The sequence below is a fragment of the Erithacus rubecula genome, assembly GCF_903797595.1.
Source record: "Erithacus rubecula genome assembly, chromosome: 3".
NCBI classification, from domain to species: domain Eukaryota; kingdom Metazoa; phylum Chordata; class Aves; order Passeriformes; family Muscicapidae; genus Erithacus; species Erithacus rubecula.
The window spans coordinates 127,656,148-127,674,299 of NC_136689.1; the positions used below are offsets into that span (position 1 = coordinate 127,656,148).

The window sequence follows — 18,152 nt, forward strand, 5'->3', positions numbered from 1 at the left end:
ATCATCTTACAGTTTTAAAAAATGTTTGGCTAATCACTTGGGACTATAATTATTTTTCAGACTGGCATCATATAATTTTGTAAGTGGGATCAAATTTAGATTCATTGTGATAAATTTATCCTCTCTGCTAAAAAGAAATGCACAAGGTCTTCCATAATTTTATGTTACTAGTTGGTTGGAGATTGTTCATCTGATCTGAGGCATAAAAGTTCAGCATTTACAAAGAATCCAGTTCTGGAAATAATTTTTGTCCCTAAACCAGGGGATTGCACTAATGTGTACAAATTTGGTAAATGAAAGCATCTTGTTTTGTCTGTAATCAGATTTTCTTGCTGATACTACATGTAGGTGTAATTTCAATTCATTACTGATAGTTTATAACTTTATATAGTGTTTTCTTTTTATTGGCATGAATCCATGGGGGGGATTTTCCAAAAATGGACTTAAAAAGAGTAAAATGTATGCAATATCCCCCTCTATAACACAATGTGAAAGTTTATGTCTTACACCCCTGTTTTGCTATCACACTGCCCAGAACTGTCTTAACTGTCCACACTGCATAATTATTATTTTTGCTGCCTCATTTTTTCCAGTGGAGAGCTAAAGCATGGGTTCAAAGATACTCATATTCAAAATACTCTATTGATGGGATTTTAGCTTAGACTCCTTTGCCAAACATGGTTTTCTAACACTGTTCCAGAAAGATTTGCATCCTCAGATACCTCCTCATGTTACAGCCCAGGGCATGCAAAATGCATATAAGTTTTATGTTAGAAAAATCCACTGTGATAGGATTTAATAGCTTTTGTGTTGTTTTGGATATTCTGAATTAAAAACTATCACTGATTAGTTGCCATAGAATACTAATGTTTTAGGCCAGTATACAGGACCCACAGGAGAGCCAAGGCCAAGTTGTGTCACCTTACTGAAGCCAATTTGTGTGTTCATTTTTGGTCCAGAAAATGTTCAGTTGGTTTCAAACCCTATGAGAGTCATACATTATGAATTATGACAGGAAACATGACAAGTACAGAGATTTTTTATTTTTTTTTTTTAGTTCCATGGTATGCAAGTGTTCATTTTCAATCAAAGCCTCTTGGATGAGATCCTCTGAAATATTACTGGTCAAGAAATTCCTGACTCTGTTGGAACCACACCTTGATTGCAATTATTTCAAAGATATGAGACTTAGAATTTTTTAAATAATGGATTTTTTAGTCAGTATTTCTTCCTCATTCCTTAAATGTACATGCTAGAGTTCTCTCCCTAAGCTGGAGTTGCATTAGTGTAAGTACCTTGTGAGAGTTTCTTCTGAGAGTTGTAGTATTTTTGCTCATTAAAAAAACAAACAAACTTGATATTCATTAAATTAATACATTTGTAATATATACCAGGATGGATATATAATGATAACTCATGTTCCAGGAAGGCATATTTAGGAGTTCCCTCCTCTAAATGTGTGCTGATCACTAAACATATCTGTCATTTTGTCTCGTTTCCTGAAAGACATAACATTAAGAGTAGTTCTGGAGTTATATACTACAAAAATGTGTAACCTAACATTATAGATAGTAAGAAGTGTTTACAGGAAGAGTCACATTTGCATTATGTAAATTGAGGTGTTTACATCCAGCTGCAGAAGTATGTCCTTGTTACAGTGTCACCACTGGTAAAGCGAGTTTAGGAAGCTTCTGGTTGTTTCTTTGGTCCAGTTTATCACATGCTGAATTGAACTGGTACAGATATTTGAGGATTGTACTGTGATCTCTATGAGATTGCTTGTTTAAACACAGAAAATTGTACATACACAGCTCTACAAAGAATTACACTGCTCTAACTCAGTGAGTGATGGATTGCAAGGTAGGAGAAGGACTGAATGGGCAGGACAGGGTAGATGGGAATATTTTGAACTGGCTGTTCCACTGAGAAATACCTATTTGGAACCACACCTTGCTATTAAGTATTTCGAAGTCAACAAGCAGGGAGGGGCATAGAAGAAGTATAGTCTCATGACAGAGGTAGAAGAGATGCCAAAGGTGACACCTAGGGAAATGGAGTCCATTAGTGTAGGAGATGGGTTGAGATACAAGGCAGTCAAATCTGGTTGTCAGAAGTTATTGTTGCAGGAAGGTCCTCAAGATAAATTTTAGGTAAGGCAAGCTTCAATGATGGAGCTTGTCTAAAATCTCAAATGAATGTAAATAATCTTGGAGTTGGCTTTAGTGAAGTGATAAATGGTGAAAAGAAGTCCAGACACTACTTTGAAGTAATTTATTTGCAAATTTGTTGTGAGTGTTCCAGGGACTGCCAAAATCTGTGCATTGAATTCTCTTGGGAAAGGGAAGCCTAAAACCAGGTTACTGATTCAATCTCTGTGTCAAACACCTCCTCACAAGGCTGGGTTTTCTGAAGACTGAGTTCTCCCTTGCTATGTTGAAAGGGAGGTTGGGAAGATGGCATGACAAGGTACTAATTAGAAAGTTTCACTCAATGCTTCTGTGATGTAACAGTACAGTGGACAAAAAGTGTGAGACCCAGGAGTCCTCGAATTGAAGTGATGTATGAAATGCATCAAGATTTTCTTCAAACCAAGATCAATTACATTTTTCAAGACTGAGCTGAGATTTGTCATGAGTAGTGTTGGTTGCTAAGAAAATATGCACTGCAGAAACAAAAAAAACCCCACTGTGAATTTCACTGCAACAAATTATCTTACAATTGGCTGTTTGTTTCTCTTTTAGAACAAAAAATTGCAAAACAAACAAAGAAGCAAGAAAAGCATACCACGGGATTACAGTGAATGGGACAAGTATGTTAAATTACTTATACTTCAGGTTTTAATAAATCTTATTTGTTTAACTAGGGAACACAGTTGATATATTTTGCAGAAACATAGTATTAAGGTTGGCGTTTTAGGGAACTATAACACTCATGAAACTTTGGTTTTTCTTAATATTCTGTTAAAATGCAAATGACAAATATTGCTAACAGCTGAGAACAAGTTAGTTTATACTTCTGAACAAACTGTGAAATATAGTATATTAAAAAAAAATTGATTACTTAATTGCTGAGATTTTTAAAACAAATCTAGGGTTATTTAATGTGGACTTATAAACATGGACTTCTCTATATCTAAAGCCACAGTTCTACATTGAAAATAAAACTAATAAATACCTACTCCTGCACTCAACCCCACTAACCTCAAAGAATGAGCTTCAGGCAGTGCATCAGTTTACTCAGATGCAATTACATTTAATAGGGGTTTAGACAATAACTATTTTAGACTGGATGGATACAAAGACACTCCACATCATGTAATGGTGACACATCACTCTCCCAAGTTACGTGACAGGTTGATGCCCAAATTTTTGAACACAGAAATCAAAAAGCACATGCTTGTGTTGTACATAATAGAAGGTTTTCTGTAGTGCCTGAAATCTGGAGTATAATGCAGTAGAATCAGAGTGAGGAGGCACAAGTTTCCAGTGCAGTAGATGGGGATGTTGTGGAGTTTGGGTAATGAAACTATGCACCAAGGTCTCTACAAAAACCCTGTTTTGCAAATCAGTAATTTTTATTCATATATCTTTCAGAAATTTGTGCCTTCCTTCTCAAATCTGGACAAAGAAAATAAGTTCTGGAACAATTTATTCTTTCATTCATTTATTCTTTATTTTGCTACTGTATCTTTCCAAGTAATTGTATAGATTTTCTTTACATGTTTATGTACACCATCTTTAAGTCCTTTAGCATGCTGATAATAGTACAGGTTGTGAATTTTCCCATAGGGTGTATTTATTTTGGATTATGAGTACACTCAGAGTTGTTTGAAAGACATTTTCCAATTTAAAGCATATCATGGTTTTAAAATGTTTTGAGGATAATTTCAAAACTTTCAAATTTTAGGCAATTTCTAAACAAAATGTTTCGCTTCTTATTTTAAAAACATTTATTTGAATGTGGTTAATTTATAATAAATAGGTAAAAGTAAGCCAGCAAAAGATCAGATTCAAAATAGAGAACAATTAGCTTTATGTGAAAAGGTTTGAGTTGGATGAATTTTCAAAATAATATCTTGATTTCAGAAAGAAAGAAGTCATATCATCAAGATTATTGTGAAAAGGCTGTCTTTCATTCCACCCTACCCAGAAAAGCAGCAGGAATAATGTTTCTGTATAATGTAGGAATTAATTATTACTATATTTATTTTACAGTACTATGGCAGCAATATTTCTTTGATATACATTCCAATGCTGTTTTCAAAAGCTGTTTCAGAGTAGCTTTCAAAGTGTCAGAGACTACTTATCTCAAGTTTACTGTATAAATTGCTTTGAAGGTGCTTCTTAGTTATTTTGGCAAAGGTTGATAGGGATGTTTGATAGGGCTGGGATGGAGCCTGATGATACTGTTTCTTAAATTTTACCTGTCTTTTTTGGGGAGGATGGTGAGGAGGGGAGGCAGAGATTTTTCTTGGTCACCAGTAATTGAACAGCCTGTATCTTTTTTCCTTTGATTTATAATGAAAATACAGTATGCCTTTTTATCAGCTGAGGAGTCTTGCTATGCAGCATTACTAAATTTATCACTTTATTAATTAAAGGTTCAATGTGGAAAAGGAATGTTCTAAAATTGATGAAGATGTTGAAGAAAGTAACTCAAAGGCAAGATTCTCCAGTAGGACAAGTCTACCTATGATTGAAAAGAAAATTGACACAACTGGTAATGTCTTAAATTTTTTTTTTCTTTATTTGTAATACTGTATTGTAGAGTATGAATACAAATTAAAGAAGTGTATCAAAGTACCTTTATTTTTCAGCCCCTAGAGATGCTAAAAGCTCTTATATCATCAAGTAAACTTGAAGCCATGTTTGAAAAAAATCTAGTCTTAATAAACAGTAAGAATGTTTATGTTTAGTTAGAGCACTAGGTAAAGAAATAAAGCATACATCTGGTATATAAATGAATGGTAGAGGTTAGCCAACTGCTTTTTTCTTGCACATTGAATTGTATGCTTATTGGAAGAATTTAGTGTTTTATTACAGAAAATAAAATACAAATTTGTCTTTTAGTAAGCCATGTACTTTTAAAAAAATGCAGACTATGAGATTCAAAGTATTTTATCTGACTGTTTTGGTTATATCTGTGCAAGTTGCTAGTTGTTGTGTAGAAATATTTTTTGCTAGGAATGACAAAGAGAGAGAAAATTTTTATTGCTACTCGTGAAAAAGAAAAGGGCAATGAAGCCTTTGCCACTGGCGATTATGTGGAAGCAGTGACATATTACACTCGGTGAGTAAATACTACTGACTTCTTTTCTTTTAATGACTCTTACTTGTGAATGTTGTTTTTAGACCAATGTAATTGAAACAGCTTCTTACTGAAGCAACTAGTAACAATTAGATTATTTTCAGAAGTACAGAAAGATTTGACAGAAGAATATTTGAAGCACTCATCCATCCTGATGTTAATTTTTATTTATCAGAAGAGTGATGGAATGCAATCTGCAGGTGTCACAAACTTCCTCAGATTTTTTAAACCATTGAAATTCAAGGGCAAGTTTATAAAAATAAAAGGATAATCAGAGTGTTGAGAAACTAAATAATTACAAACATAATTTAACTTGGTGCTTTGAAATGGTGAAGACTTAAATAAAAAGAGAAATCAGAAGTGTCAGTTATTGTTTAGAAATTTAGAGTACATGGGAATCTTGAGGTATTAATACCAGTGTAAATGAAGGGTAATATGACACTACTCTGAGATGAAACATGAAGATATTTAATGAGCTATGATTTTGTAGTGGGATAACCTTGAAAAAAAATATGAGAATGTTAATGCATTTGTGGTCAGTGCACATAAGTGTGGAAAAATAATGAATAGAAATAGTATGGAACAGCAATAAAATAAATATTTAACAGATTTATGTTTAGGAAGTATCATTCACATTGTAACTGAAGGAGGCAGGGTTTTGTAGAACAGCTTATGAAAATTTATCTGGAAGTTGCTGATATAAAAAGATATGTATGTATGTATATATAATAATTGTAATGATATTCATAGAGCACAAGCTGCTTAAGTGAGGCATTTCACATGTGATGGGTTTGGTTTTTTCTGTTCTTGACTTGCAATCTTAAGATCTTTCTTGTTTTGTTTGGGTTTGTTACACATACATAAAAAAGTCTATAGCTGTATTTCATTCACAATAAATAAAATACAAATATATAATATAAAATAAGTAAAAATGTCTGCTTTTGGAACATAAATAAGGTACTAATTTGTAAGGATAAGCAGAATCATTTATAATGAGTTTTACATTTTTGACTCCTTTGGGGCATTGGATGCCTTCTGAAATGTATGATAGTAACACCATGCTGTTCTAACTGCTCACTTTTCTAATTCTGTCTGTAATCTATTTTCTTAGAGTTACAAATATTTAAGTAAACTATTTTGAAGGGAATTGTGGAATGGAAACTGTAGAGTCTGACCTCTTATTCTTACCCACTGTCTTTCTTGACTGGCATTTGCCTGTTCCTTGTGTGAAGACAAACCTTCACACATTGAATCACTGCTTAGACTGGAATGCATCTCCTCTTCTTCCTCACCCTCCTACCCTTTCTAAAGAGCATGCACAGATTATCCTACTGGGATCATAGCTGCAGAGAGCTTTTATTCTTTTTTTGTTTCCCATGCATTGAGCATTTGTGGGCAAGCATTTGAGATTGTTCTTCAACCATGTTTTTTTTTTTCACCAGGAAAGTGTGACTCTATTGCAGTTTGCTGTCCCCCTGTCACTTCCATTGCTACTCTTTCCAGTGAACACAGTTTAGGGTTTTACTTTCAACATTAGCAAGGTTGTTGGCAAAGATTCCCTTACACTATTTTGTGATATGCATTCTAGCTGTCCTTATTGCTCAGAGATGATCCTGTTGTTACAGAAGCTAAAGCCTTATCTATAATACCAGCCCTGCAGCCAGACATTGACCTGGGCAATTCATCCACTGCTACCTAAGTCTTTCCATTTTACAAGCAAGATCAAGAACAATCCCATGTGTTCTCCTCCACCACCACACTTTTCATAATCCCCACAGCTGTGTAGTTACTCTTCATCTCTCAGAGGTTCCATTTGGCAGTTTTGTGGGGGTCCACATGGATGACAGGAGGAGGTAGCAGTCTAAGTGACAGATGAGCCATGGTATCTTGTCTGCAACATTTCAGGTCTAAGTCCTGGCAAGCAAGAGGCCTCTGAAGACAGTAAATCTAGTTGGTTGCCTGTGGTCTCACTACTGTGGTTAGAATACCAGTATTAATATTGCTGTAGTACTGTTTTCAGCTGCCAGTAGTGAAATGTTTGTAGATTCAGATTTTCTGACTATGACTCTAATATGATCAATATTCCCTTTGTTTTAGGAGCATATCAGTAATACCAATTGCAGCTGTGTATAATAACAAAGCTCTAGCAGAAATCAAACTTCAGGACTGGGACAGTGCTTTGCAGGATTGTGAGAAGGTACTAGATATGGAACCTGGCAACATAAAAGGTAAAGTAGAAAATAAAATTTCAATGTGTTATTTTACCTCTAGCAAATAAAATACTACATGCTGTTAGTTGATTTAATTGAGCTTTAGATTAGGTCTAAGTAGAAAAAAAAAAGGAATAGTGTAGCTCCCCAAAGCAATTTTAATGGTTCTTTAGGGGTTAGTGAACTTTTATGCAGTTCATCCTGTTGATCTGTAATGGGAATTCTTACATGGCAGCATGTTTTTCATATGATAGCTATAAGCCCTCTTGTATTCATGTAGTATTTCCATAATACCCACACTGAATTATAAATTAATTTAAAAGTGACATATAAACAATCAAAGTTGTTGGTTTATTCCTTCCAAAGTCAAGGACTTCAGTGGAGCTAACTGTATTTGCATGGGTGGAGTGGGAAAATTTGAAAACTATGGAAAGGTGCTTCACAAATCATGACTGCTGCCTCAAAAGATTTCATATTAAATTCATCATTAAAAATCATCAAGAAAATAGTTGTTACTAATATAGAAGTAAGTACAGAATTTTAAAAACTGCGTAACTGCAATATGTCTAGGAAAAAAGTGTATTTCTAGTCACTTTGTACTTTAAATACACAAATAATACACTTTGTTCTTTTGTAGCTTTGATGCGTCGTGCCACTGTACACAGTCATCTGCAGAATTACCAGGCAGCTATAGAGGATCTGAATAATGTGCTGTCTGTTGAACCAGAAAACTCTAGGGCTAAGGTAAAGATCAGTGGGTTGAATATGGCTAGAAGGAGGTTGTATGCAGTTGTAGTATGAAGTGAGTAGAGTTCATGTTGTTTGATGTAACTATGAGTTTTGAGGACACACTCAATCTGCTGTGCTGTTGATCAGCTTCCCAAGGCCACATGTGCTGGAAATTAAATGTGGCCAGATCTTCTGTTCAGGACTTGATTGTGAGGAAAAGTCTTCTCTGTTAATGTAATTTAGGTGCCTAAAACATTTTCTGCTGAACACACTTGCAGTACTAGTTTCTTGCTGATCAAAGCTATTTGGAAATTTCTCTTGAAAAGATCCATTGAACTAGGTGCATTTAAGTATGAATACATAAAGAAAAGAAAAATTCAACAGAGATGCCAAGCTTTTGTTGTTACAGTGGTAAAGTTAATAACCCAAAAGGAGAAGATGTGTCCTTGCTTCAGTGTGGTGTTATAAATACTAATTTTTCATTTCCAGGATAGAATGAAAAACCTTTCATACCTTCCAATAAATCTGGACCATTCATAAACAATTTTGGATCAAAGAAGATAGATGCTTTCTTTGAAAACCTAGCTCAGGATAGGGTTCTTGTACCACCATTACTTTGGCTATTTTAGGAGAGAATTGGTTTGTGTCCCATTGTTGGTATCTTAGGGATGTTTTGCAGGTTAGAACAGTCTTTTCATTTGGACTCTACATATCCTGAGAACCTTCAATAATGACCAATTCTGATAGTAAAATGCTTGTTGTATGTTAATTATGAGTCAATCATACCACTATCCTTCTAATGTTTTTACATAGAACTTCTAGATGCTGTGCAATTATCCCAACTTCTGACTTCTGTCCAACTCTTGTTGGTGGCATATCATAAGCTGCTAGCATCTTGCTCATTGCTGCTCCTTTCCATGGAGTTATTTATTACTATTGCTTGAACCAGAGAAAGTGGTACAAGCCTCTTGTGTCAAATTCACCACATACAGCATTTGTCCCTTTTAGGGTGTTCCTGGTGCTAAGTTCCTGTCCAGAAGAGTTCCTGAGTTTCATATCAGCTAAGGAATCACATGTCTCTAGATTTGAGTTCTAGAAGAGACTTTGGTCTTTAATATTTACAAGACTGAATAACTAAATAGCTTGTGAGTCTGTGATGACAAACTCTACAACAGTCCTTGTGAAAAGATGTGTTGAATAGGCTGTGCTGAGACTTCTCGTAATACCAGACATAGGTAGTCACTCATTTTGATGACACTCTTCCAGTACTTGCTTGGCTGAGCAGTGCTTTTGCAGCTGAAAGCAGATGTCTGTACTTTGTCCTTATCTATGCCAGCTATTATACCTTGGCTGGCACATTTAGAAATGACAAGTGCTTGGCAGGGCATTTTTTCAAGTTTCTCATTTCTTGGAGGAGCCTCAAAACCCTACTGAGCTTAAATATGAATGTATGGAACATATACAGAGTGCATATTCATATCCAGAGTCACTAATACAGAAGTGAATTGGTTGTCAGTAACTGGAATTCTTCAAGGTAGTTTGCCCATGTGGATTTTGCTTGATCTTGTTCTTACCTTTTTCTTGAGACAGGAAGTACAGAGAGCATTTTCTGGCCCAGCATTGAATTACATTCAGAATGCCACATAATGCTGGGTGTGTCTTACTCTGCTCTGTCAGTGTAAAGTGATTTAGTGGTTTATAGGTTACAGTGATAGTGTTGGGTTAACAGCTGGACTTGATCCTAAAGGTCTTTTCCAACCCTGATGATTCCAAGTGTGGTTAAAGGAGTTATTTTGCATAATAGAAAAATGTTATGGTATGAGAAGCTGTTTGATCTAATTGCAGTTCTTACAAGTGAAGCAAACTTTATCATTATTCAACATTGTTCTTCTGCTGCACTGTTAGGAGACTGTTGTCTCTGGGTTCTTGTTCTCTCAGTTATATTTCTCCATCAGATATCCATCTGACATCAGATTCTCCATAGTATAAATTTTGATTCTGATTTTAGGCTCTTTTGGAGATTCTCTAGAGAACCTGTTTTCCACATCTCTTCTTAGTATACCATGCCAGATCTCACAATCATAAATCTACTTTTTTTCCTTTGAATTTAGGGTGTTTTTTTAAATAAGCAGTGCACTTAAGAAAAGTATGTATTTATTTATGTGATATTATCTTCACGCAAGGATGTGAAGATATCTTGTGTCTATCTTTTGTGAGAGAGACAAAAATTGACTATTGATCTTGGTTTGATGCTGACTCATGGAAAATTCACATTTATTTACTGTCTTTTTATATTGGCAACATTTATCTTGGTAATTCTTCAGGATCTTACATGGATTATTTAGCAGAATGTATTTTCTGTACATAAATTGTAATTTATATGTGTAATAAAAAAGACTTCTGCTATTGCTGTTTTTTTCTTTGTTGTAGAAAAATCTTTTAGAGATTGAAGAGAAACTGAAAGGTTTAAAGCCTATATCTGAGCCTCAAGGCAAAGGAAAAAAAATACTTATTGAAGAGATAGAGGATTCAGAAAGTGGTGAAGGAAGAGGGGAAGATACAGAAGAATGTGAAAGACATGGTGGAGATAAAAGTAATGTATTATAATTTCTTCTTTTATTTTAACCCAAGGACAAAAATTGTTGTCTTTAAGATTTAATGTTCATTCACACAATTCATCCATATTTTTTTGCAAGGAATTCTGCCTGTTTGAAGACTAAACTTACATTGACTACTTAAAGTAGATCTGAGTGTGAAATCTAGAATCCAGTTTTATTACACATCTTTGTAATTATTTCTAGAATGGGCATAACAGAGACAAATGAAAAATGTTGCTATAAATCACCTACTTCCCTGTGCCCTTTGTAATTTTACACCTGTCCTTTGATGTGGACCCAGTTAAAATATTTTTCTGGTGAGAGAACATTTTGTGTTCCTGAGATCTTTCTCTCACACAGCTTTCCTGCCTTCCCACCAGCACATTTTTCCTTTTTGCATTTTTCTTCCCTGCTTGCATCAAAGGGTGTTAAAATGAACAAGTAATCAAGATCTGTAATTTTTGTTGTTGTTTATTTTAAAAATTATCTTTTTTTTTTTTTTTAATTGTAAGAGCTCATCTCTGTGCTGTGGAAGTTTATATTAGAGGTACACAGCATGTAATTCTTGTACTGGATGCAGTTTACAAGCAGTTGAAGTGTATCTCCTGTTCCTGGATTAGTGTGTGATTAACTGCAAGGCTCTTGGGATGAGGCCACTGGCATAATCAGAATCCATGGCTTGCAGGAGGAGGTGAAGCAGCAGGGGCTAAGAAGGCTTGCATTGGCAGGTTGCTTTTAGATTCAGCTGCATGGCTGCCCTCCAGCCTGCAACAGAATAACATCCCTAGGCTAATTTCACCCTTCTCCTTTCTGTTAGTTGTGTTGGTTCTTTAAGGTATTGTGGCATGACAGCTGTGACTTCTATGTTTTCTGTGTTTTATCTTGAATCTACAGTCTGTGGGTTTTGCAGCTTAATCATGAATGTTGGACTGTACATGTGTGATATAACAATGCATTATTGGCACACAAGATTAGGGAAAATACATTTTTCCACATCAGTTGATGTCTACCAAATCTCCTGAGCTAAAACCTTGGAGGAAAGGATGCATCATGTCCCTGGCCTTAAATGCCTGTTCATTTGGGTTGTTTTCCACTGAGAGCATTGAGATGACTGTGTGCCTTCTAGCTCCATAGGAAGAGTTCCATTCTGTTGATGAAAGGTTAGGCCTTTAAACATAGGGAAGATTGTCAACTGACGCCAATGGCATATGTGTTCCTGTGATATACATAAATATTTCTGAGATTTAAGTGGCAAGCATTTTCATAGATTACTCTGTGTTTTCTTGTACAACTGGAAACAAATATGAACTCAGTTCAGTTAATGAATAAAAATGTTCTGTGAACCTAACAGCAATAAGTAGGCTAAACATATAGTCCTATCATCTAGGTAGTCCTGTAGTCTGTGTAGTCCAGTCATGTAGGCACATTTATTTCACATTCTAGTTAGTAAGCCTAATGCATTCCTTCTAAACTTACAATTTAGAGATTGGGAAAAAAATCAAAATATTTTTTGTTTTCTTTAGGGCTGAAAAGTTGCTTTCTGAACTTTGAACAAAACAGTCTAAATAGAGTGCAGTCTCTCTTCATCCTCTACTTAACTGTCCTTTCTGTACAATGGAAAAGGAAAATTGCTTGCATCTTAGAGACTATAAAAACAGTATTCAGGCACTGCAAAACCTAAAAATCATGTATGTGCTTGACAAAGCATCTGGTATTTTGACATGTTTCTAGAAGTTAAAACCTCAAGTGATAAATACAGTTTAAAGATAAATTTATATATTTTAAATAGCCCCTTTTAATTTTGACAAATTTGTTGAGCTGTGTGGTATTTACTTGGCCTATTACAATATTATACATTGCCCAAACTTCAAATATTCCTGTTAAAGTATTGTGGGATTTTTTTTTTTTTTAGTTTTATTATGGTCCTTCCATTGTAAGTTTGTTATTTTAGTAATAACATAAATTAAAATTCTTTCTAGTGTGTATTTGTTGTCGTTCTGGTCAAAATTCTGTCCAGACTTTTCAGTACCTTTCTTCAGATTCTCCTTGGAATTTATAATGTGTCTTAAACTTTTTTCCTTAAGAAAAGTTCAGAAGTATTGGTTGTTTTTAGCCCAGAATACTGCTTTCATGAATACATTTCTCTATGGAGACCAGTACAGGAACATTGTTTTTAAAGACTGAAAGGAAAAGACAATGAGAATTATATTTGAGAAGTATAGCTGTACATTTTTTGCATGCTGTTTACTCAGACCTGAAATATTTAACCAATTAGTGTTACCTGGCAGCTAAACAAGGTAGCTATCATCATTCCTATTGTCAGGGGGACTCCAGCCTCCAAAGGCTATAAATGTTTCCTGTTTAATGCAGGACTGGTTCTGTACACTTCATATTTAGGAAATTTCCTCCTGTGTTCAGGAATTACACATTATTCACATTAATAACATGCACATACCATATTATGTGCCTGTCTTGATTTTGTCTCTAGAAGTTGGGATGGTCTTTGGCAGTTTTTGGCTATGTTTTGTAAAAGCTCATCCTATCACCTGCTTGTCTGTGACATTTATTTTTTTTTCTTCTTTAATGTATGTAAAATGAAAATATTTTAGCATGTATGTTAAGGAAGTTGTTAATACACTGGTGTCTTCATTCATCTGTCCAGCATGCCTTTTAGCACCATTCTCCCTGGCAAACAGACTTTAAACCTTTTTGGTATATTTGGCACCACCAGCTGGATAGGTGGGTGGATGTCTCAAATACAAATAACTTAAGTTTTACAAAAATGTCTGTGTGGGTAGATTTAGACTATCATTGTTCCCACTGTGGAATATGAGCTTATTATTAAACATGGTATTTCAAAACAGGGAGCTCAGCTAGTAGGAGGAACTGGAGGATCTATTGTTGCTACAAATCTGGTGCTTTGCCATCCTGTTCAGTTCGTTTTCAGTAACATTTTGTGTGTTTAAAAAAAATTATTTCTTTTATTTTGGACCATCTGGAGTTCATCTCTATTGAATCAGTGTCAGAGGTTTTGTTAAAGTCAATTTAAAGTACCATTATGTGAAAAAATTCTGTTGGACAGGCAAATACATCAGGTTAAGGGAAGGGGAAGGTGGCACCTTAATAGTATCAAAAGGCAGAGTTGTTCTGTTCTCAGTAGAATCGAGAGTCAGGCTCTGCAGAAATCTGTCTTTGAATACTGCAGTGGTAATCTGGTAGGCATTCAGCTCCATGTAGAAGATAAAGGTTTTATGATCTAATACCCTTATTCTATGATTTTTCCTAAATAAATTTGTAATAAATAACAGTGAAAGTGTAATGATCACAAGTATGCATGAAAGGGTTTTTGACATGTTTGAATGAAATCTTCTTGAGAAGGATATATAAGCTTTTATCCTGCCTATTCTATGTTATATTTGAGGAAAGTTTTGTATAACGTTACTGTTTTGATAGTATGTGATGTAATTTTAATATGCAAGCATTTGATTTAGTCGTGGAAGATCAAAGCGTCCGTGTTGTAATAGGCGATATTTAAAGAGTTAATTTCAAGGTGAGCCCTGTACCATTGTGACACCTCAGGACAGGGGTTCCCTTGTGCCCAGCAAGGAGAAATGGGGCTTCGTAGTAGTAATCCCTTCTGGATAACACTGCAGGTTACTTGTGAGCAGGAGTCAGTGCGTGTCGCGGGCAGCGTTCCTGCGGCAGCTTAGCCCCCCTCGCGTCGGGCCGCGCAGGCTGCGCTCGGCGCGGCTGCGCACACCCCCGCGGCCGCGGGCCCATAGTTCGCGCCGATGATGCGGCGCTAACGCGGCTCATTAACGCCCTTGCAGCCTCCGCCGCGCCAGCGGCAGCGCGGGCGGCAGCCGGGGAGCCCGCGATGGGCAACGCGCACAGAAAGAGCCACGGCAAAGGCAAGGCGCACGACCGGGACACGCGCAAACACAAGGACGGCGCTGAGAGCGGAGCCAAGAAAGGCGCGACAGAGAAGAAGGCAGAAAAGCTGCTGTCGGACCATGAAGGCGAAGTTAATGGCTATTTACGCAGTGATGAGAAGAGTGAAAGCGCCGAAGCTGAGGAGATCAAAGCGCATGGAGAAGGGTCTCGGTCGGCTGCTGGTGACAGTTCCACTTCACTTCCTCCGACCGCAGCAAAACTAAAAAGTGAAGGAAACGAATTATTTAAGAGTGGACAGTTTGGAGAAGCTGTGCTGAAATACTCGGAAGCAATTGAATATGTCACTGGTCTAGGTGAGTGTAATGCCTTGTGCTTTAAATCTAAAACTGTTTAGATGATTTAAAGGAATTACAAATGAACGAATTTAGCCTGTCCCTGGATTTTTGACAAGGAGTTACCTGCAGTAAATCTTTCTTCATTTCAGTAGACAGCAATTCACGTGACAAAAATATAGGAAGATTAGTGAAATAATGTTTTAATTTTCTTGGGGTAGAGCTGTTGGCATTTATTTATGTTTGAATACTTGATAAAAGAAAGCTCTTTACTGTTTTGCAGTGTCAGCAAACTGCATCACTGCAGTGCAGCTTGGAATATGCAATTTTTTAATTCTTTAATACAGTTTAATTTTAACTTTAACTTCTTTTAGGAGAACAAAATCCAGACGATTTAAGTATCTTGTACTCAAACAGAGCAGCATGTTACCTCAAAGAAGGGAACTGCAGTGACTGCATTCAGGATTGTAACAGGTAAATTGAAACCTCCCATATAGGGCAGCAACATTCCTAGTGATGATTAAACATTTTAACTGATATATTGCTAGTGCTGTTTGACTCAGAGCAGTATCAATAAAGTCTGATTCTCTGTCTGAGTGACAAATACCTTTGTTATGTAAACAATCACACGGAAACTAGGAAAGGAATAGCTTCTCACTTACTGTCTCACTGTGTAAGGGTAGTTTTTAAGCTTGTTGTGTTCTCAGAAATATGTAGCAGGATTAAAATGTTTGATATAAAAGCAGATTTACAGTGGAGTTCTGCAGTAACTTGAATTTAAAAGCTTCGTTAAGCCAGATGCTTATCACAGGATTGGAAATTGCTTTTGAACACATGTATGGTGTATGTGTGTGTGTTCTTTGTTGGTTTGTTGTTTTGGTTTGGGGTTTTTTAATATATACTTGACATAGATATAAACAGTAATTACAGCTGTTAAGGAATTGAGCTTAAATCCTTTCTGCTTATTGTGGCTTTTAAGGATACAGGAGTTAGAGATCAGGCACATTCAATAACTTGCAAACACTGTGTCCCACTAAATTATTACTGTATTTTTGATGTTTTGGGGGTTTTTAATATTTCCCTAGATTGAGTTTATAGTGCTGAGGCTTAAGGTTAAAAGAATTAGAAATCATATTAATTAATCAGTGGAATTTTTTGTATAGCAGAACTCTACTGTTAAAGCCTTCCAAAACTAAAAATAAAATATGCATGTACCTTTGTAGTACAAAGGTACAAAACGTTTAACTTACTATATATGTTCTACCTGACAGAATAAGTTCTCTGAAAAAAATTACTCATTAGCAGTATTTTGTTAAAATGAATGCAGGATCACAGACATGTAGCCAAGATGGTGTATTTAGGAACCATCACATTTTTCTATTCAGGAAGTTTGAAGTATGTAAGCCTTTAGCTGGCTTCAGTAATACAGAGGTTTTGGTTTTGTCTTCTTACTAATTAGAAGCTTTTTATTCTTACTAGCTAATGATAGTGTCCTTAATGTCATGCATATTTCCTGGATGCACAAGGACTCGTGATGCTTAGGGGTAGAAATAATACAGAGGTAGAAATAATTTAGAGACTGGGAAGCAGAGCTGCAAACCTGCAAACACATGTAAATTAGGCAATGTCAAATAAATCTTCAGAAGGCAGCACAATACAATAGATGATCTACAAATAGGTTACTTGATTTCAAAGTAAAAAATTATGTAGTGTTATTTTAGGAGAAACCTTTTCCCATGAAGAGTGCTTGGCATTGCAACAGGCTGCTCAGAGATGCTGGGCAGAGATTCCCTTGGAGGGTTTTCAGGCCCAGCTCTATCAAGCCCTGGGCAGCCTGGTCTGATCTTGGAGCTGACTGTATCTGTAGCAGAAAGCTGGGATATCTCAGTCTGGATTGCTTTATGACTTAATAAAATCAAATTGTCTAGACTCATCTTAATTTCACTATTTCAGAAGTTTATCTCTCTTTAGCAAGAAGGTGGTCTTTGAGAAATAGAGCCTTTGTGGACTGCTTCATATTGCTGGAAAAGTGTATGGTGTTGGGAAGGAGTTCTGAGTCCACAATGTTGAGCTTGGTGTTGACCAGGCAGACAATCACAAATGTAAGCAGACACAAGATAGGCAGAAACTTAAAGTCCAGAGAAAGACAGGTCCATATTCCCATCTTAGTCAATGGGTTTTTAAAGTGCATACTTTAATTTAAAAAAGAAGAACTGAAATTCATGTAAGCAAAAGCACCATATATAAAACCTTGTAGATTTAGGCATGACTTAAGGAAAACAGCTTTTGCTCTTAAGCAGGTGCCATTACATCAATCATATCTTGGTGATGAGAGCAGTTTTCCAGATGGAAGATAGAGTTTGAGTAGAGTAAGCTGTAGTAAAAATGAACAATTTCAAAACTGGGTGTAATTTAGGATGTTGATATGAACCACTCAGACCCATCTTCTGTGGTTATTTTATTCCAACTGCCATCTGAAATCACAAAATTACATATAGTTGTGTGTATCATAAAACAGTTTGATTATTCTGATTTCAGTTACTCTTTTTCAATCCTGCATTTTTCTTTTTGCTTTCCCAGAGCTCTGGAGCTTCAGCCATTTTCCCTTAAGCCTCTTCTACGGCGAGCAATGGCAAATGAGTCAATGGAGAGGTATCGACAGGCATACATTGATTATAAAACAGTCCTGCAGATAGACAGCAGCATCCAGGCAGCAAATGACAGTGCTAACAGGTAATTCCACATGGAAATTCTCTGATAACAGTCAAAATAGACAAACAGAATTCAAATTTGTCTTACATGCTCCCTCCATTACTCAGTACCCTGAGAGTTGTTGCACAACTAGTTCATTATGGAGGATTGGTGGTTCTTTTAGTTGTTTTCCCATAATTCCTGCTTTCCTCTCCTAGGAGTAGGTCTCTTTCCTGTTTTTAAAAAATGTAATATTTTAAATATTTTAAGGTTGTTTTTTTTTAACAGTGCTTCTACTTGTTCTCTTTCCTAACTTCTGTTTTATACTATATAAAATAATACTTAAGGTCCATGCCATTTCTTTGACATCCTGTTTCCTTTATATATTAATG

At 35.9% G+C, this 18,152-nt stretch overlaps 1 protein-coding gene across 2 annotated transcripts in view; it reads left to right on the forward strand.

Moving 5' to 3' along the window:
- Window positions 1–18,152, forward strand: part of SPAG1 (sperm associated antigen 1) — a 36,690-nt gene that overhangs the window by 4,417 nt on the left and 14,121 nt on the right. For both annotated transcript variants that reach the window (XM_079299544.1, XM_079299545.1), the window contains exons 5-13: window positions 2,742–2,809; window positions 4,601–4,719; window positions 5,184–5,289; window positions 7,405–7,535; window positions 8,155–8,261; window positions 10,677–10,839; window positions 14,674–15,090; window positions 15,444–15,543; window positions 17,650–17,802. In XM_079299544.1, coding sequence (XP_079155670.1) covers window positions 2,742–2,809; window positions 4,601–4,719; window positions 5,184–5,289; window positions 7,405–7,535; window positions 8,155–8,261; window positions 10,677–10,839; window positions 14,674–15,090; window positions 15,444–15,543; window positions 17,650–17,802 — 1,364 coding nt within the window. The remainder of the gene's footprint in view (window positions 1–2,741; window positions 2,810–4,600; window positions 4,720–5,183; window positions 5,290–7,404; window positions 7,536–8,154; window positions 8,262–10,676; window positions 10,840–14,673; window positions 15,091–15,443; window positions 15,544–17,649; window positions 17,803–18,152) is intronic.